The sequence below is a fragment of the Chrysemys picta genome, chromosome 4 (genome assembly GCF_011386835.1).
Source record: "Chrysemys picta bellii isolate R12L10 chromosome 4, ASM1138683v2, whole genome shotgun sequence".
Taxonomy (NCBI): Eukaryota; Metazoa; Chordata; order Testudines; family Emydidae; genus Chrysemys; species Chrysemys picta.
The window spans coordinates 46,629,017-46,650,407 of record NC_088794.1 but is presented as its reverse complement, the minus strand read 5'-3'; the positions used below and the strand labels follow the sequence as shown (position 1 = coordinate 46,650,407).

General features: G+C 40.4%; 2 protein-coding genes across 6 annotated transcripts in view; one reads left to right on the top strand and one right to left on the bottom strand.

Annotated features, from left to right (window-relative positions):
• Positions 1-1,931: 1,931 nt before the first annotated feature.
• On the top strand, positions 1,932-13,304 carry C4H11orf16 (chromosome 4 C11orf16 homolog). 3 transcript variants are annotated; one of them, XM_005291715.4, is made up of 9 exons: positions 1,961-2,096; positions 4,756-4,940; positions 6,330-6,486; positions 8,085-8,313; positions 8,845-9,531; positions 10,284-10,471; positions 11,151-11,323; positions 12,465-12,714; positions 13,107-13,304. In XM_005291715.4, the coding sequence occupies exons 2-9, from the start codon at positions 4,774-4,776 to the stop codon at positions 13,188-13,190; spliced, it is 1,935 nt and encodes a 644-aa protein (XP_005291772.2). In that variant the 5' UTR covers positions 1,961-2,096; positions 4,756-4,773; the 3' UTR covers positions 13,191-13,304. The 3 variants fall into 3 exon arrangements, with proteins under 3 accessions (XP_042714786.2, XP_005291772.2, XP_042714787.2); XM_042858852.2 differs by lacking the exon at positions 4,756-4,940 and having other exon boundaries at positions 1,932-2,096; XM_042858853.2 differs by lacking the exon at positions 13,107-13,304 and having other exon boundaries at positions 11,151-11,336; positions 12,465-12,623.
• Positions 13,305-14,204: 900 nt separating this feature from the next.
• AKIP1 (A-kinase interacting protein 1) overlaps positions 14,205-21,391 on the bottom strand; it is a 63,465-nt gene continuing 56,278 nt past the window's right edge. The window contains exons 2-6 of one of the 3 annotated variants that reach the window (XM_005291716.5): positions 21,257-21,383; positions 18,944-19,021; positions 17,284-17,397; positions 15,809-15,859; positions 14,205-14,650 (exon numbers count right to left, since the gene is read on the bottom strand). In XM_005291716.5, the coding sequence (XP_005291773.2) occupies positions 14,507-14,650; positions 15,809-15,859; positions 17,284-17,397; positions 18,944-19,021; positions 21,257-21,373 (504 nt within the window). In that variant the 5' untranslated portion in view covers positions 21,374-21,383 and the 3' untranslated portion in view covers positions 14,205-14,506. The remainder of the gene's footprint in view (positions 14,651-15,808; positions 15,860-17,283; positions 17,398-18,943; positions 19,022-21,256; positions 21,384-21,391) is intronic. The other 2 variants (XM_065592206.1, XM_008163789.4) reach the window with 2 other exon arrangements.

The window sequence follows — 21,391 nt, the reverse complement described above, 5'->3', positions numbered from 1 at the left end:
TTTTCTTTACTTCTTGTCCTAAATTGTTGCTCTGCACTCTTAAATAACTGACAGTTTCACCCTACAGCTAGCTGCATTTCAGCAAAGTTTTCTAGTTAGGGCCTACTCACATGAGAGTGATGGGGAAGATTTGCAAAGAGCTTTGACATCCCTTAGGTTGAAAGGTGCTATATTATTTATAGTCCTATTTTATTAATATTCAATAAAAAGGCTCTCCACATACCATAAGGAGAGCAACTGCAACGTGGGTGCAGCAAAGTACTGAGGAAAAAGGCATTAGCATCTGATAATCTAAACCAGATGTGGCTTTTCCTTTAGGCCCAGCAGTCATGTGTACGCTACTGGGTTTATGGAAGCAAAAAGCTATTTTTACCATGACACAGAAAAGGAACATTAGTCTACTAATCACTATTTGCAGTACTATTCCTTTAAGCGTGGGGCAGGTCTCTAGTGCACACATGCACATGTATCTCTCTCCATTCTAGCTGAAGTCTTGAAATCTACACCATTGTTTTTGAAGGCTTAAAAGTTTTGTTGCTGCTACAGCCCATATTGGATCTGGTAATGACCAAGTTGTCTTTGCTCTTTTCTGAGTGAAAACAACGCTTTAAGGCCAAGAGTTTCAAAAATAGGATCTTCAAGTTCAGCTCCTAAATCCACATTCAGGTTCCTGAGTAAGTGGCCTGATTTTCAAAACATTGGAGCACCAGCATGCCCCAGTGACTTCATGCCTGAGTTCCTCAGGAGGAGGAAGTCAGCATGACTATTTTCCAAGCTTTTGGACAATAGGATTGTAAGGTCAGAGGTAATTCTGCTAGTCATCCAGTTGTTTTAAATTAATTTCCTTAGGACAATCATTTGGTTAAAAGACTATGAAATGCAACTCTGATGAAACAGATGGGAAATAGAATTTTTTTACATTCATAATTCATGCTGCAAACCCAGAGGTGCCGGGGCTCAGCCCTGGCCCAAATTAAGTACTGGATTTCATACGTGTAGTGGATGAACATAAAAAACTCCAGCAGAGGAGCAATGAAATCCCCTTGCAACAATTCATTAAAGCTATGGAAGAGGAGACAGATCTAGAGGTCAGAGCAGGGATCAACAATCAGGAAGATTCCTAGATATTATTCCAGGTTAAGAAATCTCTCTTTACTCACCTGAAAATGGGAGAGGCAATATCGTCCAGTATTGTTCCCTTGACTGGAACTCAGGAAATCAGGGTTATGTTCCAGGCTCTGCCATTGACCTTCTGAGTGACCTTTGGACTGAAAGCTCTGTGGGGCAGTGAATATCTCTGATACGTTTTTGTACACTGTCTAGCACAATGAGGCTGGGGTCTCTAGGTGCTACTGCAATACAAATAAAAATAAATCACTTCACCTATCTGTGTCTCCTCTGACCCCTTATCTGTCTAGTCTAGGCTGTGAGCTCTTAGGGGTAGGAACTCCCTCCCACTGTTTATATAGTGCCTAGCACAATGGGGCCCTGATCTTCTTTGGGGCTTTGAGGTGCTACTGTAATACACAGCATATTGTATTATTATCTACTGAGCAGATGGATGTGAGATTTAATGACTTCATGTTTGTAAAGTGATGTGACACCAGCTCAACCACTTCCCTTTTGCCCTAACTGCATAGCAGCACTTTTACCTCACCTCATATGGGGGCTTTTTATTTTAATCCCGCAGGTTCATGTGATCCTGTCTTGGTCAATAAAATTGTGTTTGATCATTCAAGGGTGCAAAATAGACTGTATATGCACAGTGCATTCCTACACTCTAACCCCACCACGGTAAATGATACTTTGATCGAATGGATTATGTCTGTCACATGTAAAATCGAATGGATATGTGTTAGACAGATGATCATCTATGGGAGTATTGTTCCTTTGGCTGTTAACTGAAACACTCATGTACGTGCATGAGTCGCTTTCTTCAACACAGTCACTTCCTGTTGGTAATGAATCTATGGCAACCAGCTTAGTAACTGGAAACACTAGCAACAAACGACTTTTCACATCAAACAGGCAAAAGGGCAGGATTTCTGAAGTCAGGCCAAGTGTGGGATGACAAGATTGGGCACTCTCAATATCTGGTAAGTTCAATATATTCAGTTTCCAGAACCACTGTATCGAAGTAATTGAAGCTGTTCAGTAAACATAATATAATTTTATACAAGTCACCTTTGTCTTTGCTCTCCTCTGCCCATGCTATATCTGTTCTGTGGATAAGAAGGGACTTTGCTTTTCAAGGCTGTCCAGCCAATATCTTTCCCAAGCACTAAATTCACTGCAAACAAAATTTTAAATGTTAAATTAAAAATAAAATTAATTTGAAAATCAACACAAAGTCTAACTTTACATTAATTATTTCATTAATCTTTGTGTGTAAGAATCAGTATGCTTGTAAAGTAATCAATATCCTTGACGTTATTTGCTCATTTGCAGACACAAGTTTTGCAGAGATTATTACAATAATTGTTGCAATCTGTGATCATGTTGCAATTTATGATCCTGTTGGGTGTTTATGTAAAACCCTGGTTTGTTAAATAAGAATTTTCTGAAATCTGACCATATTTATCAAAAGAGTAGCCAGATGATAGTCTTTTATTCCAGAGAAGATGAGAGAGTAAAATCCACAGGTAACATTTTTCAAATGTAGCTAAATACCATAAAAAGAAGAACAGGAGGACTTGTGGCACCTTAGAGACTAACAAATTTATTAGAGCATAAGCTTTCGTGGACTACAGCCCACTTCTTCGGATGCTTATAGAATGGAACATATATTGAGGAGATATATATACACACATACAGAGAGCATAAACAGGTGGGAGTTGTCTTACCACCTCTGAGAGGACAATTAATTAAGAGAAAAAAAACTTTTGAAGTGATAATCAAGCTAGCCCAGTACAGACAGACAGTTAGATAACAAGTGTGAGAATACTTACAAGGGGAGATAGATTCAATGTTTGTAATGGCTCAGCCATTCCCAGTCCTTATTCAAACCGGAGTTGATTGTGTCTAGTTTGCATATCAATTCTAGCTCAGCAGTTTCTCGTTGGAGTCTGTTTTTGAAGTTTTTCTGTTGTAATATAGCCACCCGCAGGTCTGTCACTGAATGACCAGACAGGTTAAAGTGTTCTCCCACTGGTTTTTGAGTATTTTGATTCCTGATGTCAGATTTGTGTCCATTAATTCTTTTGCGTAGAGACTGTCCGGTTTGGCCAATGTACATGGCAGAGGGGCATTGCTGGCACATGATGGCATATATCACATTGGTAGATGTGCAGGTGAACGAGCCCCTGATGGTATGGCTGATGTGATTAGGTCCTATGATGATGTCACTGGAATAGATATGTGGACAGAGTTGACATCGGGGTTTGTTACAAGGATAGGTTCCTGGGTTAGTGGTTTTGTTCAGTGATGTGTGGTTGCTGGTGAGTATTTGCTTTAGGTTGGGGGGTTGTCTGTAAGCGAGGACAGGTCTGTCTCCCAAGATCTGTGAGAGTCTGTCCACATATCTATTCCACAAATCTGACATCAGGAATCAAAATACTCAAAAAAAAGTCCACGAAAGCTTATGCTCTAATAAATTTGTTAGTCTCTAAGGTGCCACAAGTCCTCCTGTTCTTCTTTTTGCGGATACAGACTAACACGGCTGCTACTCTGAAACCTAAATACCATAGGAGCCTAAATTCCATTTGCAAATGTAGTTTAGGAGCATAGTCCCATTGACTTTCAGTTTGAAAAATTGACCCTATGTATAAATATTTTAAAGTAATACAAAAAATCTAGTTAGAATAGAAGTGTCCTGCTAAATCTTGCCCAGGTGACAAGGTAGCTATTGCATTGTAAATCTTAACATGAGAGCCACAGAATAGTTATCTTTCTCTTCACTTGTCAAATGTGAGCATGATTTCCTTCTCTTCCTAAAAGCATAACCTGTCATCATAAAACATGACAGAACAGCTGCAAGATCAAATTATTTCCCCTTAAATTCATCACTATAACACGAGTATCAGGCAACATTAATCTAGTGCTACATTCAAAAGCTGTCTTCGAGCTCATTCGGCTATATCGGCTCCAGCTGTGATTTTTGTCATAGCTCATAAAATATGTAGGATTGGGATGGGACAGGATGCAGATGGGAATCATTTTAGGAAGAATGAAGGTGCAGCAGGTGATGCTGTTGATTCCCTAGGTTGCATAACCATGAGTCTCTCAGTGGCGTTCGAGGGCACTGTCCTATGGAGGACTTGATTTAAAACAGAAAATTCCCGAAGACTTTTCTAGTTTATTTAATGTTGCTAAGGTGCCAATCACCTTATGTAAAAGTCTGATTCAAAGTCTGTTGAAGTGAGTGGAAAGGCTCTTATTGACATCAGTGGGTTGTGGATAGTATAGGGGTGTTAACCACACTGACCTCTGGCCAAATTCAAGTCTGGTGAATTACATTCCACCCACCTAAATCCCTCCTGTAATTTCAACTGAATACCTTAATCTTCAGGTCCTGTTGCTCTGTACTGCTAAACAGTTGTTATATTTCACACCAGAAGTGGCTGCATTTCAGTGGTAGGCAAAGTTTTGATTCATTTTCTTATGTAAAACTCCATTAATAAATGTTTTAAAGTCCTTTGGGGTCCACTAGAAAATGTAAGTTGTCATTATCATCATTTAACTTGTATATTTGCTTAAAACCTGGTATGCTGTGTTTGTTCATCTCAAACACCAAATTATCACAATTCCATTTTGTAGGTAACTGCTTATGAGGGAATGGAGAATCCAGGGAGATCCTTGTTTACAGAGCACAAGTACTGCAGAGCAATGACAGCACTAGATAAACTCTCATGCAGCAACTTCCTAACTAATATCGATCCCTTCTCTAGTGGCTCTTTCATAGTCCATCCTACTTGGGTTACCAGACCTTTCATCCCCCAAAGGTAACAAAAAGTTCTTGCTTGTGTCTGTCATTTGCTTTGCAACACTGTTGATTGAAAACAAGCTATGAAGTAAGCCCACCTACTAAAGAAATGCTCTCTGAGACAGGCCTATTGGTGCCAACTGTTCTTTACGAACAACTCCTTTCTCAGATTTGACAAACTCACTACACTTAATACATCCCTTTCATGGTATTTTTCCATGAAAGGTAGCATGTAAGGTCTCTACTGAAAGCTTGTAACTTATCAATACTCATCATCATCGTTAGATGTGTGTACAGGTAATATTTAAGGAATAATTTAACAATATTGAAAACTGTTGTATGGTCTTAAAGTTAGTCACCAGGGAATTGTATAACAGGGTAATAGTCCACTCGAGTGGGAGGGAGTTGTCATCCCTCCCTGGTAGGCTGGTGATGTAATACAAGGTTCAATTGTCTAACCATGCCCTATTCTAGAACAGTCATTGGAAAACCATCAAAGCCAACTGCAAACAATCAAAACCACTTGGAGGTAAAAAGAACCATTATAACAGACAGGGGATTGCCCTCTCTGTGAATAAAGACGAAAGACTGATTCAGTATAACACAGGATGGAAAAAGACTCCTTGTATCCATTCATTGAGGAGACATGTTGTTGAATGGGGGGCAGGTTCAATGAAAATTGGATCCTGGTTCCTGTGATGCCAGCCAGAGACTGAACTGTGGGGGAGGGAGGGAACCTACTTTATTAGCTAGGAAAAGTAACTATTAATAAAGTGTAGGCCCTAGTTTGCATTTTATGATTTGTTTTATATTGTAACTAGATGTTTCCATCACTGTCTCTTGTTTCTAGTGGAGTCTCTCTTCTTTTGTTTTATCATAAGTGCAGTACATTATACAGAAGTGGTGATTTAGGGTAAAAGTGGTAAACTGGAGCACACTGCTCCTTTGAGGGCAAGGGAGCTGGGATTTCTGAGAGTAGCCAGTACAGGGTCTGGATATCACAGGGGAATGCTTCAAGGGGACTCGGGACACCTCTTGTTAACCTGATCTTAAGGGCAATTAGAGGCTAGTTTCACTTCCAGCATAAGTTAGAGCAACTACTGCTGTAGGTTATACCAAACCAGGATCACAGTGTGATCCTACCACAACCACCAAACACCCTCCCCCACAGTGGTGTGAGGCTGAGAGGAACTGCCGGAGTCAGTTATGCTGGAGTTATGCAAGCAAAGGATTCTTCTACACGGCCAAATCCTCAGCCAGCTCCTTCTGCCTGCTTTGCACCATAGGAGTGGAACAAAACAGGTCCACTAGAGCCCTGGATCTGGCCCTTGAAGGTTAATAGAGTGTCTTAATTTGACTCATGGAAGCTGTTTGCTCTCACCACTAACCCATTTTCTTTTTATTCAAGGTACTCATGGATCGGCCACTGTCCCCATTTCCCTGACACAGCATATAAGCATATGAAGGTGTGGGAAAAATCAGTGGACATTGCTCATGTTCCTGTTCTAGCAAGAAGGGAATCTGATGGGTTTTATTATCTTGGTACAATAAAACAGGAAATAGAGGCAAGTAATTATTGGCTCACCTATCTTGTGTAGATATTCTTAATTTACTGTGTGCCTCCATTACAGTAAGATCTGTTCATTGTTGAAAGTCACCTGGATCACACAGTGGACTCCTCCAGAAGAGAGTCACAAAGGGTCAAATTCATGGATTGCAGAATGCCCCCCAGTAGCACCTCTCCACCACTTGAACCCCTGCTGTGGGTGGAACTGGGTTGAGGGGGGTGGGGGTGCAAAGGCAGATCAGCTTTGCAGCGGGGTCTGTGCATCATACAGGGTTTCTGTCAGTTCTGATATAGGCTGTTGCATGAAGTCAGGAGGCAAGTCACAAACAGAGCATCTGCATTTGTGATTATACCGTTCCAGTGGATTAAAGACCATGTATAGGGACAGTAGTGTCCAGTGGTCCTGCCCATCCTACTGTACCTATTGATTAATGGCATACCGTATGAGTTTGCTCGGGATAACAAAGATATGGGCTGAGATGACACCTGTATGCAGCCTCTATGCCTCCTTTGCTGTGCCTTCTCTTCCTGATGTCAGACTTTCTGGCAGCTATTCTAGTCTGCATGAGGGACTGTTGGCTTGTGGAAAGTCGGGGCATGCCCCTTGTTCTTATCTCACAAGCAGCTATCTTGTTTTCTGGACTACTAGCTTGATCTCTTTAGGGAAGCGCCCGTTGTAACACTTTGCCTTCCCATTCTTCCACCAGCGCTTATGTTTTTTTGGAACTTCGTTTTGCCCCAGTTGGACCCATCCTGCAAGGTTGCAAGAAGCCTTGGCTCCTGCTGCGAGTCAGGGCTCTCAGCACCTTGCAGGGACAGGCTCTTTGTTTCTGAGCCAGTCATGCTGGGCACTGAGCCACGTTTAGATGGATTTTGTGGTGTTATGGCCAGCGCCCCACCTACTGTTGTGAATAGACAGATAAACATCGATACTGCTGGAAAACTGTTAGTGTGTTATGTATACACTTATGGCTTTATTCCTCTGCAAACCAAGGCACAGCATGTCTTTTCAGAGACACTAGTGAATGCTTTAATTCATTACGTTGTTAGTACTTAAAACTTTAAAGAAAAAAGGGACTATTCTTTTTGAAGAGCAGGGGAGTGGCTTGCTTCACTTGCTGATGCAAAGCTCCTTAACTGTTTTCTAAAAGAGAAAATGCCTGGTTACCCAGTATGTAATAGGAAAGGATTCATGAGTGAATAGAGAACAGCTCTGAACTGCCTTCAGATACTTTGTCACCATCTATGTACAGGGTAGCTTGTGAAATCGGCAGCATCACATGAATTACAGCTGGGCACATAATCTCAGGCCTGTAGTGTCTTTTGCAGTGGAGAAAATACAGGTCTTAGTTGAAGTGGATATGGGGACGTATTTTACCGAGGCTGCTGAACACAAACATCCCCCTGTAGTTCTTTACAGTTCTCTAGATGAGAGACTAACACAGCATGGGCTGCTTACTGTCACCATTCCTGCTGTCCTAGAGTTCAGGCCTAGTCTAAGCTGCCATGGAAGGGACTGCTGACTGCAGTACGAGGCCTTATATTCTGTATTACATGCTGGGCTTCCTCATAATTATGTTTTGTTCCTGGTAACAGGGCGAGAGAGGAACTTTCCTGGTAGAGTTCGACAAACCACCTGCATCAGGTGACAAGTACTCGGTATGTGTGCAAAAAACATCCAGGGATGACATCCTTGAATATGTCAATGGAATGAGGCACTCCATACTCCCTGGAGACAAAGTGCTGGCACCCTGGGAACCAGACCTGGTCAGATACGGCCCTGGAACCATCCTACTGGGCATTGAAACACGGGATTCCCTGAGAGGTAAGAAGGGATCCCCTGAAGTGGTAAGAATGAACACTATTTTTGGTATTGCTACTGTAGCAGAAGCATCAGTGCAACTTGCAATGTTTATTTTAAAAATGTATACAGGTTGCAAAGGATGTAGTGGGAACTAGTAACGGATTCCTAGAAAGTGCTCCTTAGCAATACCTTGAGTGTGAGAGTTAACTTCTAGATTGATCTACCTTTTATTAAGAAAACTGACTTTTTAAATTTGCACCTTCGCTATCCACTATGTCTAGTCTTTGAGCAGTTATTCAATTTAACTTCCTACTGAAACAAGGGCACCAGCTGTAGGGGTAAGGATAACATGTTCATTTCCTGAGACTTGATGCAGAGGGAAGCTCTGTTTTCAAATAGGGTAGTGTTAAGAATATGGCTTATATTAGAATGCTCAGATCAGCACTGGGTTATTTATGCAGTGTATTAAATTGCTAAGACAAGTTAAGATGCTAGTATTTCCCAACCAGAGTGGTACTGTCTAATGGTATCTTACCTTTTTCTTTTCAATAGCTACAGAGGATGAAGAAATCCTGGTCTATTTTTGGAATGACAAGAAAGTGAAAGTACCACGAGGTGTGGCCTTATGGATTCCACCAGACACGTGGGAAAGGATAGTAGAGATGATTCACATGCCCTTCACCAGCAGATTAAAGTTTATGAACTTCCCCACCACCACTAGCTCTTACACTTCTACTTGCAGACATCTAAGAGCCCCCATCCATTCATGTGCTTTAGATGATGGGCTGAGTAAGTACAGGTGGCCGTGGCCATGCCCATTAATCTGCCCCCCTTTCCATGGTCACTGTCACAGTATATGCTGTTCACCAGTCCATGTGGGATGCATCTGCTGCTCCCATCCCAAATTCAATGCCTGGTGGCCTCTACTATCCACATCTTTGCTCCCTCAAAGAAGCATTAAACAGCAAGAGTCCAATAACAAGCCTACTGCACAACTTCTAGAATTGGAAAGTCCAAAGGAAAATGAACCAGCAGCAGCTACTGCTTCTGCTTCTTCCTCCTCCTCATCCTCTGATGTAGAAAGCGAGGAGGAGACGTGCCTAACGAAGAGCACGGTGGTGGATAGTGCTGTTAATACAGATTCCAGCCTTTTCAAAAAACCCAAACTGAAAGATGCTGCAAGACCTGAGTGGAAGTATTGGAAGAGAAGCCACGCCAAGTCACATCCTAGGAATCCAGGTATAGTTCATCTCTTTCCTTGGTTACTTGTCAACAGGTGCTTCTTCACTTAAAGCATTCTATGAGCCTCTTCAGTCTGGCACTGTATCTCACTTGAATGCAGGCCTATATCTCTGCTAGCAGTGACACAGATGTACTTGTAAATGTCTAACTTACCTTATTTCAACATTGGTAGACAAACTGTGTGTATGATGCAGAGAAAGCAGAAAACACATCTGACAATCAATATGCCATTAATCCTTTAACTACTACCTAGAATTTAAAATAGATTAAATAAATTCATAAATCTGAAATTCATAAAAATGTTATTTTGTAACCCCACTCCCCTTTTTAAAAAAGCAAAGCAAAACTTTGTATTGGGGCCTAAACCAGGCAGCAGTTAAAAATCCCTCTAATTAATTTATATAAATGCAAAATCTGCACCAAGTTTTGCCCTCTTCATCACATGTAAGGGTTCCTCTTTCCATACTTTATCCAGTGGAAAACCATGCAAAAATGGAATCATTCAGGAACACACACACACACACACACCTCTAAATTCCTGATCTTCCCCCCAATCCTGCCACATTTTTCATGGTGCCATCCACACAATTGACTTTTACTTTAGGAACGGATATCCAGAACCAGAAATCATGCACCTACAAGAGTTCCTTTTAGGTTAAATTGCACTTTCCTTTTCAAATGACTACCATTTTTAATCTTTAATGTAAATGTAAGATTATGCACATTAAATACAGTATCTATATCCCCAGGAATCAGCATTCCCAGCAGCAAGTGTACAAAGGGGAAAGCAGAATCCAGAACCACTTTCTCCTTGGACATGTACCCTATTGCACCAACCAACCAGAGTGCAATGTTTGAAACTATTGAACAGTCTCCGAGAAGACATCTCACACTGAAAGATGTCTTAATCCACCATGATTTCAAGCCATCACTGGAGGTAAGTAATCTATGGTGAAACAGTATTATAATTAGGTACTTTGGTTCTTTAAATTGAAGATGTTGTTCTGGATATCAGCTGAAGAAGCAAATGGCCCTGAAGTTCCCTGCTAAACATCTCCTCCCCCTCCCAAGCCCCATATCTGTGTTGGGGAGAGAGCTCCTCTTCCAATTCAAGACACAGCTGGGCAGGATCTGAAGCCATTTTACACAGTTCAAAAAACTAAAACTTGGCATGTAACTAGATGGTGATTCAATGGAGCTTGTAACCTTGGAGACTGATCCAACGCCCACTGAAGTCATGGGAGCTGGATTAGGTCCTAAGGAAGGTAAGAAACTCCTATAGGATGCTTGATCCTGGGAATGGATGGCTCTGAAATTCAGGAGTAATAGAATCCAAGCAAGGACTCTCCTCCCTTCTACTTCTCCTAATGCAGCTCTGCACCAGGCTTACTCTATGGAGGGCATTTTATACTGCCCCAAAGCCTGATGCTTGTGGGTATTTTTCTAGAAATCAGTCCCTAGATCAGCTTCTGAAAGAATTTCTCCCTCTCCCCTCAAAATAGCAGACCATTTAGAGAGAATACTGCTCTAAAGTTCTGCTAGAGGATACAAAATGCATAAACTGAGTCAGGGGAAAGAGGACTAAAGTCCTAGTTTTCATGCTTCATTTTTCCCAGCCACAGGCCCCTCCTTTTTTAGAGAAACTTGGAGAAAATCAAATAGAACGTGAACGCCAGAGAAAAGCCTGCATGGAGCAAAAAAGGAAGAAAAAAATCCAACAACAGAAGTGGGAGTGTGAAAGAGAACAGCAGGCTGAAGAGAAGTACTACACTGCACAGGAACACCGGAGGTACATCACACAGGTCAAGTATTAGCTACTCTGCATCTTCCCTCTTGGACTTTGACTACAGAGGAAAGTATTGTGCACACTAAACTTAAATGATTTTGGTTTTCAAAGGACAAAGCTCTTTCTACTGGTATGTATTCCTTAGAACTGAAACATCTTGGAATATCTGTTCTACACACACTAGTGTTTTAATTCCCAGTGAAGAACTCCTAATAGAAAACATGCAGAGTAATTTCAGCTATTTGAGCAGAATGAGTGTCTAGTTTAAATTAGCAATAAATGTCCACATTGTGCTCTGTTGTAACTGATTTATACCTTTTTAGGAAACTGCTGTTCGTAAACTTCTTTGAAACAAGTACAAAACTTCAGGCATACAGTACATTAATGGTTAGGTCATGTCAGATACCTGTTTCTACCAATTTTGGAATAAGTGACTAAGAAGTCATATCCCGCTGGACAGGGCTTGAACACAAACCCTTAGGTCACACACAATTTTTACTAAAGTCAATAGCTTTGGATGTGGGAGGACTGCAGCGTTAGGCCCTGTATGTTTCTAAAGACTATAAACTAAATGAAGAGACTGAGTTGCAGCTGTAGCGGGCCATCCTGTTCCCTGTAGTACTGGTGGCAGTAACAGAAGGGACGTTCCTTCTCTGACTGATTAAAGATTTAAAGGGTTGACTCAATAGGACATTCCCCAAAAGACACAGGCCCAATTTAATGTCCAACTAATGTTGTGAGACCAAGTTACAATGTGACTGTCCCTAAACACAGTTAAAGCACAGTTCTATCTTGTACTCTAGATGAAGCCTTAAACTACTTGACCATATCCTTTATAAACATACAACTGTAAGAGCCAACTAAAACTTCAGGGTGGGTTTTCAAAAGTGCTCAGCTTTGGCCTAACTTTGCTCCCACGGACATGAATAATGAAAGTCCCACTGAGTGCTTCTGAAACTCTATCCTAAGGTTTATTATTTTAAAACATTTATATTCCATTGAAGAGTTTATACACATGTAAAACTGCTTCCACTGGGAAAGCTACACGAGGTAAGTCTATTTATTTTGAGGATAGGAGAAGAGCAGACAAAAACACTGATTCTTTTCAGAACAATGCTTAACTCACTGGGTTTTTCTTCTCCAGGAACAAGAAGCTGCAGCATTTTGAGAATGAAGATAAGAAGGTAAAAGAACAAGACAGAAAGCAGAATCAGACAATGAAAACAAAGCAAGTTACACAGCAGAGGACAAACCTGAAGATGCAGACTATGGCAGAGGAGGACAGGCAGAAAGGACAGCAAAGACTAGCTCATCTGCAACAAGTCAGAGAGACACATGATCAGAGGGAATTTAATAAGTGTATAGCTGAAGAAATTAAAGAGAAACAATCTCAGGTAAACTACCCATCTATATAGGGTTATTTTTATACAGGGAATAAAGTGTGCTCTAATGACCTTCGCCTCTCCTTTAAATAAACAAAATCTGTAGGTAGCCAGAATAGCTTTATGGATAGTAGGACCACCTTAACCAATTGAAATAAATTCCATTTAGATGGAAATGAGGCAAGTACCTTCACTCTCCTGTCCAGGGGAAGTGTGTCTTTCCATATTAAGTTCCCACTGTGCTGGACTAGAAGCCAACACTCTTGGGGAGAGAGGAACAACAAGTAATAGTACAGAAAACCTGAAAAATTGGAAACAGAGAGCTTTAATAAGCCTCTTGTTTGTTCTCATGGTTTCAAAAAGTCTGTGGCAGGGATTTCAGCATGATGATTTCTCTCTTGTAGGAAGCCCGAAGGAGAAGAGTGGAAACCAAGTACAAGTTAATGGCAGAAAAGATCTTTCAAGATGAAAAACAGAAGGGACAGTAACCAGACAGCACAGAACAAAGGAGATACAAACAACAAATATTTATGTAGAATCCCAACCCCTGTTATGGCTACCATATTTAAAGCTTCCCCCAAATAAAGTCTATTGGAACCTTATTAGAGTAAGCTAAGTAAAAGTTTGCATATGCATACTAAAACACATGACACCCATTTTATTCATAGGTGCCCATTCAGCAAGCTACCTGAAGCCCATGAGAAGTCCCACTGACTTCAGTGGGATTACTCATATTCTTAAATTAGGCACATGTTGAAATGCCTTGCTGAATCAGGGCCTTTAACTCCCACTTCAGTTCATTATCTTTATCAGGTGTGTACGTGTTTTGCTCAAGTGGGATTTAGCTTAATGAAAGTGAAAACTAACAGTACTGGCGAAACTTACATTTATGTAGCAATAATTGGGCTTAATTTTTTTTAACTGCAACCATGTGCACGTTTGTTTGAATTACAGCTCCAGTTTCTTCATTCATACCAGTATGACCAGTTATCAATTACAGTATTCTACATGTAACACTGTAGCCCAGGGGTAGGCAACCTATGTCACGTGTGCCGAAGGCGGCACGCGAGCTGATTTTCAGTGGCACTCACACTGCCCGGGTCCTGGCCACCTGTCCAGGGGCTCTGCATTTTAATTTAATTTTAAATGAAGCTTCTAAACATTTTAAAAACCTTATTTACTTTACATACCACAATAGTCTAGTTATATATTATAGACTTATAGAAAGAGACTTTCTAAAAACATTAAATGTATTACCGGCACGCAAAACCTTAAATTAAAGTGAATAAATGAAGACTCGGCACACCACTTCTGAAAGGTTGCCCACCCCTGCTGTAGCCAGATCCTCAGCTGCTGTAAATTGGCATGAATTTCAATGGAGTTACATTTATTTACAGCAGTTGAGGATCCGGCTTTTTACATTCAAGCAATTATAAATATAACTTGCATGACTTTAGTTCCCAATAAAAAAAAAATGTAAAAAATAATTCTCATCTCAAAGATTAATTTTTATCCTTTATTCCACTGATTGCTTGACTTAAAAATAACCCCAAACTCTGGGTGATATGTCACATAATTGAAATTAAGGCATATTAATACAAACATTCATAATGTCCATGTACACAATGGCCTATAATAGCACTGAGTGTACAATAAGTAGACAAAGTGAGTAAAATAGAAGAGGCCCAGAGAAAGGAAGTTGTTAAAGTGCTAAAGAGAAACAGATATGCATAGCTTGTTATATTAATTCATTAGGAGACCACAGTATTGTTTTATTCCTTTGATTGCTGAGAGAGAGTGATCATCATATACTGAAAGTTAAATCAATACTTTGTCCTGCATTAACATCCACCATGTGTGTCTGTTTCACCATATCGTCTGAGGTTGCTGTGACAGAATAGGTGCCAGGGGAAACTTCAATGTAGAGATCTTTGGAAGCCTTTCTAGCCTGAAAGGGGAAAAAATAAACAGTAAGTAATGCTGTTTGGTTGTCTTACCTAGACAGAAATGGAATTTTTTAGTTTATATAGTTACATTTCAACTGATATATTTACATACTAACATTTTTCAAAATGTACTGGCAGGACGGACGTTAGTGGTAGCAAAATTTTTCTGTCCAATACAAAAATTAGCAAGCTGTGATTGTAAAAAATTGCCATATTCAAATCCTTTCATCTTTTTTTTTTTACATATACTTAGGTAGAAATAATGTGCTAATTAGCTATCCTCTAACACTGGGAAAAATAGAGTTGTCAAAATAAATATAACTTAAATATGGGTAATAATACAACTTTAGTAGAAAAAAAATCTTGTTTAGGGTTCTGATAAAGATTCCATATTTCTCAATTTATGTGACCCAGAAGCCATAGCAACTGGTTCCTAAAACTGCTTCAGCAAATTAGCCTTTGGAAAATGTAAAGTATTTCTCTTCTTCCCACTGACCATTAAGCCTACTGTGTCAGAATTATACCTCTCCACCACGTTAGCGCAATGACTGACACCCACAACCAAAATTAACTTTCCACGGTTGCAGCAGATAGTGTGTTCAGTAGTTAACATCTTTAAAGAGAATTCTGAAACACCATGTGACCTCCTCCCACAGTGGAATTTTCTAGGCCAGATCCTTGGCTGCGATATGGTCCCTTTGCATCACTCAAGCAGCACAGCTGGCTCAAAGTTATACCTGCCTGGCTTTGCTCCAGTACAGGAAAGGTGCCAGAAGTACACCAAGGTGTGTCTGAAGGACTGCTGGTGTAAGTTAGAGAATGCCTAAAACAATTTAATCATCCACTTACAATTCCTCACAAATTTTGCATCCATCCAAAATCCAAACATGGATCACCTTCAATAGGCATGTGCCAAAATTTCACAATCTGGCTTCCATTTTGTATGTGCACAAACACCTGTGTGTGTGTGTGTTCATTCTAGCACTCAGACCTATATGCAGTGGTGACAGATTTTGCACATGTACATTCTATCATCTGTGATGGCAGGTAATAGGGCAAAACATTTTTTTGCATTATCCTTGAAACTTTTCACTTGACTATAAATAGAAGGAGCTAGAATTTTCATTCATTGATTAGATTAAGTAACTCCAAATACTAACAAGTTGTTTGGGGGTTTCAGCTGGATTTGACACTGGAGAGGTTTCATTTTTCTGGAAAAGAAGAGGAAAGATGCTAGTCATTAAATTCCTTAACCTGTCAGTTCTGGATTCTATTTAGTGTCCCACTTTGGGGTCTCTTTCATAGTCTGTTAGTGTTTAGTTTATGCCCTGAAGCATTTTTCCAAATAAGTATCTTGCTATACTGGGTCAGAAAGAGTGCAGGGGAATTTTGATATAATTGGATTTAAAAATAAATCAATCATGGAAACATTAAGTTTTGCAAAACCTAAATTTGGCTAAACCTGTATTTTGGTCCAAAATGTACCTGGTGAAGTCCCTGTAAGCAGCAAATACTTGCCTTTCCAATAAAGGAGGGCACAAGAAAGATGGAGTAGTCTTGTGTCAAAATGCAGAAAGTTCTAAAACTGAATTTACGCAATACAACACCTAAAACATTAAAACTGGATCGTGAGAAACTCAGATCACTTTAGTTCTTAACTGGAGTCCTCATTTATTATTTTAATACAATTATCCCAATATGAACCTCACAATCTGCTGTCATAAGGGGGTAAATTAAGCTAGTCTGGCAGGCTGAATCACTGAATACTGTTGGTTCCACTGTTCAGTTTACCCCTACAACATGATACATTATTATGGAGCGTGCTGCAAGGACCTACGATAGGAAAATTATATAAATGGCAGGAAAGATTTGTTTTCATATTTTTACCACTAAAGTAGGAGAGACATCTTTGATCCTTGGTAAAACTAAGAATGCTTGTTAACACTCTGGCTGAGAAATGGAAGCTCTGAGTACACTGAAAGTCTGAATTAGAACCTTTATTCAAAATCAATTTTAGACCTTTCATCCTTCTGACAGTCCAACAGGCATACTTTGGCAGCTGTGCCCCTTTCTGGTGCTGCTGTCCCCACACAATTAGTCTCCTTCAGCCAAAATAGCTAATAAATCCTGTGTCACTGTATTACTATTGTTATTAGAAATGCAGGATAGGACTGCTGCAATGTGAGGACAACGGGGTGAAAGTGCCTTGGAAGTTGAATGTGTGTTACACTGCAGTGTGCCATACCAGTGTGTATCATGGCCATGCAGAGACCTGCATTTAGGATCCTGTTCCTTTGCTATGCAAGGATTGGGAATACAACACAGACAGTGCACACAGCCCTGGAAAGGGAGCACTTGAAGGAGTGACTTCCTTTTTCCTACTAGCAGGCATTTGGAGTGACACTGCATGTGTCTTCTCCCACCCTCTCAGCTAGAGGGAAAGATCATCTCTCTCTAGATTCTTATATTGGCACTCATCACTGTAGTATCTGAGCACTTTAACTGAAACTCAGATTAATGTGACAAAGGGCCTGGAGAGGGGGCAGGCACAGGGGGATCCCTGAGAACATTATGCAGACATCTCCATGTCTTGGATGAGGAAAAGAATGAAATTAAACATGAGCACTACACTTACCTCTTGTTCCAATGTCTGTAACAAGTTTTCTGCTGCTTGTCTGCTGTGATATCTGCAGATGTGTTTAATTTCATTCTCTTGGCATCTACTTGCTGGCACGTAGCTATAATATTTCTGGAAGACAGTTAAAGCAAAGAGGATTACATAGCCAAACATCACAACCACACCTAAGAAATCCCTTCTTTCACAGTGAAAACTAAAGAGGGGAAACACACTGTTGTTGACCTTTTGAATTAAATCAGCTGATTTGTTCCCATGTTAGAAATGGGACTATACCCTGAAGCATCAAGTGACTTGAAACCAACCCCTTCAAACAAAGTACTTGAGAATGACTCTACTGCCATCTGCTGTTCCCACTCAAACAAAACACATGAAACTTGTGTAGATTTGCTCTGTTGGGTTCCTAGATGATGAAAGTAGAAAGTTCAGTTTTACTTATTTATTTCCTCCATCTGATCAGACATGTGGCCAATATACATTTTTGGTTCCAATTCTACTACCTTGCTTTACTCCTTTATGTTACAAACGGAAACAGTTTACATTTGGCAATTGGTTAGTCTAATTTTTTTGTTTATATTGTACATGTGCCCAAAATTACATAAAAATAGAACAGCTACACTGACATAATGGATAATATGTCACATATCATTGCATCGTAAAAGTCAGGGTGGATCTCTCTGTAGTGAAGTTTGGGAGAAAAACTTTTGACATTAGGTAAAATTTTCCAAAAGTGCTGAAATGACTTAACAGCCTAAGCTCCATTTTCAAAAGTGAGAGTCACTTAGGAACACAAGTTCCACTGATTTTCAATTACACTTACACACTTTGAAAATCTGACCCTAGAATTTATGGGTAAGAGAATCCCCCCTCCCAAAATTATGATCTTGGAGAGCACATAGGACAGCATGGTCTAGTGGACTGAGCATGAAGGGTGGAAGCCAATGACTCTCATCCCCATCCCAGTTCTGCTACTGATTCCATTGAGTTGTAGCAAGATTTAGGGTCTTGCCCAATTTCCTCTTTTGTAATATAGAGATAACTTCCTGTCCTGATTGATGGTTGACTAGTGTTTACACAATGCTTTGAAATTATAAAAGGTACTGTGTAAAACAAAACTACTTTAGTGGTGTGAATGTCTGTGTACCATTGGAAGCAATTGTGTCTATAGATGCATGGGCACTTTACAAGGGTAAATAGTGGTTAACAAGATTTATCTAGCACAGATAAGATGTATGCAATGGATAGCTCCTCCATTTGAAGTTTCTCTTTCTGCCCATAACTACTCCATAATCAAACTTTTCTTCCAGCTGAGAGGAAGAAATGGGCAGCCGCCTTAGGCTGTTACTCCATTACAATTCCATCAATGCTAGTAACAGTAATATTATCTAACCCAACTCAGAGCAGGTTTAAAAGACAGTGGTAAAAATGCATCAGTCTAAACTTGCTCTCACACAGATACTATGGTGAGGGTGGGAGATGTTCCTAGATTTCTTGTTTTAGACAAGGCCCTAGAAGCCACTACCAAAGCTCTTATTGATCAACTTGTGAGGTTGCTCTGAATCTCTAGTTCATTCCTAGTTTTCCTAACAGCAATGGAACTGAGCCACTAACAGGCACCACATTAGGATATTTCCTCCCATCCCTCCCACATAAAATTTACCTCACACTCCTTTGTGGTTCGACTCATGAACTCCACTACTGAAGCAAATGCTGCACTGAGACGTTCAGAATCTTCTTCCTGTTATTAAACAAATTTGTATAAGTCATTATGTCATGTTATTTGGTTGAAAGCAAAAACCTGCTGAGGCACCTCTGCAGCTCATGCCTTGTGCATTTAATTCATAAAAGCCAGTCCAGTTGGACATTACTGCAGTGATGCTAGCAGCTTAAACAACAAAATCCTGCTTAGTTCTGACAGTTTTCTCCACGGTGAAACTGAACCATCTGTAGGCTATTACTGTATGTTATGTAGCCAATTAAAAACTATGCCACACTGGCTTTACTCTATCCTTGGTAACATACATCAGAGGCAATGAAGACCTTTACTGTATGATTACATTCAGTCAACCCACGGCTACACTATGTGAAACAATTACCTGACTTCAGTCTTTCTCAAAGCACTGAGTTAGATACTAATTTATTTGTTAAGCAGCCTTGAAGATTTGCTTGCTTTGACTGTTTACCAAATGGAAAGGTAGCCAAGCTTGACTTTGTACTAAGGGATATTAAAGCGTCCTCATGTATTATAGCTAATTAAAATGTAAACACTACATGTCTAAGTCCTGCACATTCATATGATAGGTCCCTATGGGACATGAGGTATAAGGGCAATCATTAAGGATATGTCTATAATTAAAACACTGCAGCAGCATCGTCTCTCAGGGTGTGGATTTTTCCCTGAGAGATGCAGCTATACCAATGTAAGTTTTCAGTATAGACCAGCCTTAGATCAACATTTTTGTGAAACTGAGTTTCACATGTATTAGTTTATATTCACTGGTATTTTCAATCCTACAGCTCTCTCAAAATAAATCTTTTTCATTACATTCAATTTGCCTCCATTTCAAACCTACAATATTTGAACAATTGCAGTTAACATGTCACCTTTGAAGCTAAAGGTTAGCAGTGTCTTCACATGGGGCAATACTCAGTCAGCAAGTCGGGCTGCGATGCTTTTGCAACCCTCTCCGTCTTGTATTGATTTCACAACTTACACAGCAGCCTGACAACTCCACATGGTAGAAAAACTAGGGGAGTCAACACACTGTGACCATGCTGAATGAGTTTCAGTAGAGCATGATCACTCCCTGCATGAGCAATAGAGAACGTACCACCTTGTTCCAATTTAAGTGGCCGCAGATATATACAGAAAATCTATTTAAGTTATTCAGGGAAGGGCTCAGTCTCCTTACCTGTCTGTAAGATGCTATACAATTCTCTATCACTATAAATTGAAAATACCCAAGCACCAGTAAGTGCTTAGTTTGAGAACACTGTTTAAAGTATTTTTCATATTTAACAAATTAAAACCATAGTTAACAAGCTGAAGTATAAACTACTATAATATATTAGCATCAATTCATCCATCACTAAAATACAGATACCTGCGGGGCTAGATGTGACAGCTGTTTAACAGCACACAATTTCAGGCAGGAACTAAACACTACCTTACACAATTGAAATTTCAGAGGAATTTTTAGGGAACTAACACCATTGTGCAAGACTGGGATTTGGCTACTTAAAGCATTATTGCACTGCAGGCAAGTTAGCCTGCATTACTCTTGAGGGAGTTTATGGTGACGGAGACAAACATGATTTGTGTGTGCTGAGCAAGTCATCCAAATACCCAAAGGAATATAGGGTGAGATTTTAAAGAGACTTGTGCTCTCAAGTCACTTAGATACTTTTGAAAAGCCTAGCCATGCCCTTAATCCCCCATCTCCACTCTTGCCTAAGCAGGGAGAATGGACTGAAATTCTCTGGCAGAAGCAAGAGGGATGGGCACTAGAGAAAGTATACAAGTGATAAGTTGGTTGTGGAAGGTTGCCACCTTTAAAAAGTATTTTTAGCTGCCCAAAATAATGATGCCAGGTTTATACAGTGACATTGTTACAGCCCCATCTTCTATAAGCAACGTCATCAATGAGTTGTTACAGACCGGACACTATAGAGTCAGAGAAGAGAATCTGAAGTTCTTCTAGCCACATAAAGTCTGGATTTGTTTGGTTCAGCAAGCAGGTCTTCAAGAGGGGGTACAGGGGGGACACAGCATCCCCCAAATCCGTAACTGCCCTGGGTAAATCAGAAGAGGCCGCAACCCTCCACACTTAAGTGGCTATTCACACCTAAAACTAGCACTGGATTAACTACCCCTGTACTCTTCCTGGAGCGCAAGGGAAAGCTGCACTGATTGTTCCTAAGGGTTCGTTAGTAAAAACCAGACTAGGAGGAATTGCTGTTTCTAGACACTGACCACAGGCTCCGGCCAGCTCACTTTCCGCCGCTTAGCCCGTTCCAGGACTTCCTGAGCCAGCCCTGCCGTGCGCTGAGCGATGCCACAGGTCCGCCTCGCTGGCCGGCCGCTCGCCATTCCTCGGGCCCTGGCCGG